At 53.2% G+C, this 7,448-nt stretch overlaps 1 protein-coding gene across 1 annotated transcript in view; it reads left to right on the top strand.

The window, feature by feature from the left end:
• Window positions 1–1,346, top strand: part of ERRFI1 (ERBB receptor feedback inhibitor 1) — a 4,312-nt gene extending 2,966 nt beyond the window's left edge. Inside the window, exon 6 of the mRNA XM_005874372.2 lies at window positions 1–1,346. This exon is cut by the window's left edge and continues 15 nt beyond it. Within this exon, the coding sequence (XP_005874434.1) occupies window positions 1–91 (91 nt within the window). The 3' untranslated portion in view covers window positions 92–1,346.
• Window positions 1,347–7,448: the final 6,102 nt, after the last annotated feature.

The raw sequence follows: 7,448 nt of genomic DNA, 5'->3' as shown, positions 1-7,448 counted from the left end.
CGCCGCCCCCGGGAAGCTGGACCCCGGGACCCGGGGGGACGTGGGCGGCCACGGGAAGCGTAAGCACTTGTCCTACGTGGTTTCTCCGTAGACTCGGGTCACGGTTCGGCAGAGGGTCCACGGGAGCAGGTGGCTTCCCAGTTTGAGGTTCAGGGGAAGATGTTTCAGGTGCAGAACAAACTTGAACTCTGTCCAGAGAGGTGGAGAGGTGCTTCATGCTGAGGACCCCAGTGTCCAAGCCCACAAGATGTGACGGGAGGGCAGGACGGGGACACACAGACGCCCATCGTATCCATATGTAAACTCGCAGTCTAGCCGTAGCCGGTTAACCAGTCAGCTGCTCTCTCAGTGATGCGTATTCAGAATAAAACTCACGCTGGACTAGGGCTCCCGATCGACTGAACGCTGAGCAAACAGAAGAAAGCACAGTATTTAGAATCCTAGAGAATTATTTTTGCTGAGTAAGTTTGAAGATTTCTGGCTCTTTGGTCTGTTATGTTTTGTTGGATGTATTTTTGCAGCCTTTTCCATGGGGAGCGGGATGTGCCTGCCTAGTTTAAAACCGCCCGAGACCCAAGACGTGCGGATTTCACTTCCTGTCCCTGCGGGGAGAACTAGCAGTTTACCTGGCAACCACACTTCCACCTGCACGTGTCTCGCTTCTTGACAAAGACGAAGATAGTAGGACATTTTCCTGACAGTTCCTGCCTTGTTCCACCCACCCGACGGCCACTGTCGCGCTGCCTCACAGAGCAGTGGACGGAAGTGGTGGGCTCCACGCCAGTGGTTCGCTTTTCAGCAGGAGTGAAGAGCCACGTGACTGAGAGTGACTGTGGGGATGTGTGTTTGGGGGGTTTTTAGACTATTAATAAGCAAATACAACACAAGCTGGCCTTGTGTTGCTGGTTCCTACTCAGTATTTCCTGGGGATTGTTGGCTTTTGAAGTAAAGCCTTCTGACCAAGAGCAACTGTGTCTTAATACGAGAGTCACATCAGCACCGTCTGCTTCCAGGCCCACGCCTGCGCGCACACTGCCTGCCACCGCCTCCGCGTGTCCCCCGCACAGTTCGGCCCAAGCGAGAGGTGCTCCCCACAGAGGTGCGTTACCGCAACGTTCTCGCCAGTTAAACCAGCTGTTTACAGATCCACTGCTGAGTGACTGACTGAGCTATTTAAAGCGGATGTGTTAGTCTGAACTAAATGAAGGTTAAAACATGCTTTAGGAAAATGCACTGATTTCTGCATTATGTGTACAGTATTGGACAAAGGATTTTATTCATTTTTGTTGCATTATTTTGAATATTGTCTTTTCATTTTAATAAAGTTACAATACTTATTTATGATACTGTTAATGATGTCTCTTGCCTACACGCTCACGACCTCAGGTGGGACACAGGCCAGAGCCAGGCTATGCGAACCCCGCCCTCCAGCCCCCCGCCCTCCAGCGGTGCAGACTGGCTCCCGGATGTCCAAGTGCCTCTTTCCACTACTTGATCTGTGTCTCATATTTTTTTGCTTTTTGCCCTTCTCCGCTGCCTTTTCTTTGTATTGTGGTGGACACTATAAAGATAGTTACAGTGTAACTAGAGGCCCAGTGCACAAAATTTGGGCACTCGGGGCAGTGGGGGGTGTTCCCTCAGCCCAGCCTGCACCCTCTCGCAGTCCAGGAGCCCTCGGGATGTCTGACTGCTGGCTTAGGCCCGCTCCCTGAGCCATCAGTCAGACATCCTTAGCTGCCACAGAGGCGGGAGAGGCTCCACCGCCAGCCATGAGCCCGGCTTCTGGCCGAGCGGTGCTCCCCCTGTGGAGGTGCACTGACCACCAGGGGGCAGCTCCTGCGTTGAGTGTCTGTCCCCTGGTGGTCAGTGCATGTCATAGCAACCTGTCATTCTGCTATTTGATCTATTAGCATATTAGCCTTTCATTATATAGGATTTTTTAAAATATATATTTATTTCAGAGAGGGAGAGAGACAGAAACATCAAATTCATCTAATAAGATCAGTTCCATAACTGCTTCCCTCTTACCTTTGGGATTTCCTGATTTTAAGATAACCTACACTTTCCTGTTACTTCCTGCCCATGCTAACGCCATGTGACCAGAACCCTGTCCATAGCCCCATCTGTCTGCTCTACCCGCACACAGCAAAGTGCGCTCTAAAGCATTCTCACAACATAACTCAGCCTCATCCGATGCACATAGCTGCTGTGCGGACAGTCCCAGTGGGGAGACAGCTGTCTGTCATCTGCCACTTGGTGTGCCATTGAGCCCCCTGAGGAGGCAGGCATTATCTAGTAATGAAGCCAAGTGAGGAAACAGGCTCCAGTCCTAACCGCATGTCCTGCCTGGAGGCTTCCCTTCGCTTCTCGGAGCCTCTTTCCCGTCAGCGTGGGATCCGGCGGCGGACACAATGCCCTGCGAACCCAAGGGGTGGCTCAGTAAGGACGGTGTGGCAGGACGCAGAGCTGTGGTCACGGGGACTCTTGTAAGTCAACTCCAAATTTGGATAAATATGAAAGTCTTCCCAGGCTGCAGCAATCGGAACGCACTGCCTGTCGTCTTTTTACCAAGGCCCACGTGCTCATGGGAGTTTCATCTGGTTTATGTCTTCACTATGTTCCAGAGGCTGTTTCTTCACTCTGAGGGGTCCTGGTCCAGAAGAGAGGCCCACAGACCCTTCCAGAGGGTTCATAGCTGGAGAGAGGAGAGCTACTCCATCTGCCTCCCGATTCAAGAATCAAAACATGTACTAAGCTAGTCTTAGTTTTTAGTTTCACCATATAACTTACAGTTTTAGGGTCTATGGAGCCTTTTTCTTAAACATAAGCTCCTAACATGGTTATTGCATATACAGGTGTTTGGTTTTTTACTTTTTAATTTCAAATAATTACAGATTCCCAAGAAGTTTCAAAAATAATACACAGAGGCCCCCCTGTACCCATTCCCCAGATTCTCCCACTGTTAACATCTTATATAATTACAGCCCATTATCAAAACCAGGAAATGGACATTGTCACAATATATACACTGAGTGGCCAGATTATTATGACCACCTGACGTTTGTAGGCAAATTAGCCATACACTGCATCGTATGGGATATGGAAGCCGAAGGCCTGTTCGAACACCTTTGCTGTCTGCATCATGTGGTCCAATGAATCACGTTTCCAGTTGCCTCATGCAGATGGCAGAGTGAGAATTTGGCGGAAACAGCATGAAAGCATGCAGCCCACATGCATGAGTGCAACCCTTCAAGCTGGTGGGGGCAGTGTTATGGTTTGGGGCATGTTTTCCTGGCATGATTTGGGCCCTTTAATTCGTGTGGAACAACGTCTGAATAGCACAACATACCTAAGTATCGTTGCTGATCAGGTTCATCCTATCGTGTTGATGGCGTAGCCCAATGGAGATAGCTTCTTCCAACAAGACAATGCGCCATGCCACGGTGCTCGTATTGCGCAGGAGTGGTTTCAAGAACATGAAGGAGACTTTACCTTGCTTAGGTGGTCCCCACAATCACCAGATCTCAATCCAATTGAGCATTTGTGGGATGAAGTTAAAAGCCATCAGGCAGCTGGTTCCACGACCATCAAATCTCACAGAACTGGACAGTGCTATTCATCAGGCATGGTGTCAGATTCCTCGCATCACCTTTCAACATCTCGTGGAGTCAATGCCAAGAAGAATCGCCACAGTATTGAAGGCAAAGGGTGACCCAACGAAGTACTGATGGGGTGGTCATAATAATCTGGCCACTCAGTGTATATAGAAATAGTGGCTATCAAAATGGACTTGGGCTCTACTCTTTAATTTACAAATTAATATTGGCATTAATTCTGCTAGGCATTTTGTGCAAAGCTAATAAAGCTTTAAAAATACATTGCCATGTAACTGTACCTTACTGTGATGGTGCCGAGAAGGTAAACTGAGGCTCACGTTGATGGCCAAGGCTTTGCAGGGTCCACGTGCACCAGCTCTCGTGCAGCGAGCACTTTGCACTGAGGGTTCGTGAGTAGCGTTTCCTTGCAGCGGTTCTCAACCTGTGGGTCGAGACCCTTTCACAGGGGTCGCCTAAGACCATCGGAAAACACATATATAATTACATATTGTTTTGGTGATGAATCACTATGCTTTAATTATGTTCAATTTGTAACAATGAAATTGGGGGTCACCACAACATGAGGAACTGTATTAAAGGGTCGCGGCATTAGGAAGGTTGAGAACCACTGCAGGGCACACACCTGAGGCCTCCCTCACGTCTGTGTAAACTAACCAGGAAGCCACCTGGATTTCTAACACAGGACTGGAGCTTGAGGTGTTCTTGTCCTTGGGAGCATACGTCTGGTTCAAAGTCGCTCAGAGGCTGGGTCGCTGACCACCGTTCCGGCCCTTTTCCTCTCCACGCAAGAATCACAACTTTTTTTTTTTTTAATATATTTTATTGATTTTTTTACAGAGGAAGGGAGAGAGATAGAGAGTTAGAAACATCGATGAAAGAGAAACATCGATCAGCTGCCTCCTGATACATGCCCTTGACCGGAATCGACCCTGGGACCTTTCAGTCCGCAGGTCGACGCTCTATCCACTGAGCCAAACCGGTTTGGGCAAGAATCACAACTTTTGAGAGAAGTTCTGGGGATTTATTTGGGGAAAGTTAGGAGAGGAGAACAGGGCAGAAGGTTCAAATGGGTCCCCACTACGCAGCCTCGCCTGTGCTCCCCGTCACTATGTGAGCAAGGGGGCCGTGTCTAATGCAGTGGGAGGGTGTGGATTTTCGTGCTGTCCTTGCACTTCAAAGTTCGAACTTGAAGATGCTTCTGCCTGAGCCGCTGAGAAGCACTCACAGAGCGAGGGTCAACTAGCTCAGCTCCGTGGTGTCCGAACGCCGCGGCCAGCATGCTTGGCGGGGAACTCCTCTGCCCGAGGAAACCCGGCCACCCTGCCATGACCCTTGTTCCTCCAGGCCCACACCACCTGGCAGGGAGCAGATGGGGCCTGGGGGAGGGCGAGGGCTGGGGCCGGGGCTGACCCGCCGAGGAAGAGCTGATCTCTGGCTACTGGGCCAGCGAGGCGGGCCTCCAGTGCCCTCATCCCTCCATCTACGGTTCCAGAAAACTGCCAGGAAGCCAAGCAAGTCAGCTCCTGGCAAGTTCACTAAAAGGATCCATGAGGCCACAGCCATCTGCAGCTTCTTCCCCCGCCCGAAGTAAAAAGGCCAGTGGGAGGGGCCGGGCCCGGGGAGTGCGTGTCGGTCTCCGTGGCCGAGTCCTTCTGGACACGGGCACCACCTTCATTCCTTGGAAATAACTTGGATCCACGTCAAACATCTTAACTAACCACACGCCTGCTGCGTGTTTCACTCTGCAGTGGGCGGGGCCGGCCCGGAGCCGCCCCCGGCCCCGAGGACACGCCCTTCTTGTGAAAGGCCGGTGAGTGTCTCTCCTCCGGGCGGCGCGCCTGGGGCGCTGCGCGCAGGAAGCGGCGTGTTGTATGTGCCAAGACCCGGCTGGCCTGGTGTTCTTGCCAGTGTCCTCCGCGTGGTTTTCTGCTGAGAAATCGATGCTGGGCAGAAGCATTGGACGGTTCCCCGGGATCAGGCGGGCACGGAGCCCGGCCCACCCGCGCCACGGAGGGAACGTGCACCCACGGCAGCCCAGACGCGTGATAAGACTTGTCTGTGCATCACCCGGGCCCGGAGCCTCTAATTACACGTCTGGGGCCGCGGAGCCCGGGTGGCCAGCTCACATGCCCCACGACTGGAGATTTTTGCCCGGTTCCCTGCCCTCACGCCCGCTGGGGGCGGCGCCCAGCCCGTGCTTCACGGCCATCCACATGATAATGACCACATTCCAAAGACAACAAGAGCCCATTTCACAGGCTGTTCTTTCTTTTCAAAGCATTGCCACAGTTTTATCTCCCCATCAACGTTCCCAGCCCTACCTTTTTGGAAATTTCATCTCAACTTTCCACCTGCTCCGCACTCGGTGCGGGCGCCCTGCCTGGCACCGCGGCGGAGCTGCGCGCAGTGTCGCCTGGGCCGGCGAGGGGTCTGTGTGATGGGACTTGGGCGGATTTAACCTGCTCACGGTGTGTAATGATTAACAGCCACCAAGTTATCAAGAACGTGCCGTTTGCCGCGGAGAGAAAGACAGCTGGGTGATGTCATCATTTAAAGGAAAGGACGCCACTGTCGCTGGGACCGAGCCCGCGAGGGACGTGGGGCCGGAGGCTGCGGAGGAGCCGACCAAGCTGCCGGTGGGAGCCGCAGCGGCTGAGCCTGTCGGTAATCAGCTGTGTGGGAGGGTTCGAGGACAGCAGCCAGGAACCTGCTGTTGTTTTTGTTTTCGAAGCTACACATCCCACCTCCACCCCCCCAAGCGGAGAGGACGCTCAATCAGTGCAGATGTTCCCTTGGCAAGAATCCACACACTTGAACATGAAGAAGTAGACGCCCGGTCATGGGCTCGCCGATAAGGTTCTCGTAGAGAATCGGCTTTCGCTGAAATGCTCATTCTGAAACCCGCAGTGCCCGTCTGCAGACAGCTGCCCCTCGCACACAGTGTTCGTCGGTCGGACCCTAAGGATCCGGCGCCTTCGCCAATCCCCAAGGACAGTTCTGCCCAGAGCTCTTTGGGCAGCTATATGGGCCAGAAACGGCGTGACCCTCCACCCGGCAGGCATGCCAGTCGGCCCTGGCTTCATCCCCACCCAAATGCCCACTCCACCTCTAAACCTCACACTGTTCGTTCTGAATCACACCCGAGTGCCACACCCTGAGCTGCACGGAATCAGTGTGTGGCCGACTGAGAAGAAGCCGCTTCGATTTTCCTGGAATCGGTTATCACCTCGCTGCTCCACAACTGGCTTCAGGTGGGACATTCACGGAACATTTTACTCTCAAACTTGCCAATTCGGAGGCTGCGTTTTCCACTCCTTGTCCGGTTACCAACGCTGATGCCGGCAGGTCGTTTTCCTTAACTCTGAGCCTCAGGCCAGACGAGCCGCCTGATTCAGAGTGGGGCCGGCCCGCTGGTGTGCAGGTCACACAGCCAGCGACGTGACTGGCGGAGCTATGGGGAGCCCATCGGCCGTAGCCTCCCGCATGCGGGCCCCTGCCGCCCGGCCACATATGTCCTGAAACTCAGAATCAATCTATAAGGAAAGAAAGCAAAGAAATGTCTGGGCGCCTGGGACCCTTGCAGGAATTCATGAAGGCACAGAGCAGGCAGGTGGTTTGATGGAGAAATCGCATCAAAGGAAGAGGCTGGCATAGTCATGGAGATGCCTTCTGCGAACGCCATTCCAGAGTTCTGAGAAAGCTCTGTTTATGGAAATGGAACAGGACACAGCCTGGGGCGGCGGTCACGTGACTACTTGGAGACCCATTCAGAGCGTCACTCCCCTGCCGCCGCAGCCCCACCTGTGCAAGGCTGCCTCCCTGGGCTGTGCC

Source organism: Myotis brandtii, unplaced genomic scaffold (genome assembly GCF_000412655.1).
Source record: "Myotis brandtii unplaced genomic scaffold, ASM41265v1 scaffold434, whole genome shotgun sequence".
NCBI lineage: Eukaryota > Metazoa > Chordata > Mammalia > Chiroptera > Vespertilionidae > Myotis > Myotis brandtii.
This window is presented reverse-complemented; position numbering and strand designations above follow the sequence as displayed.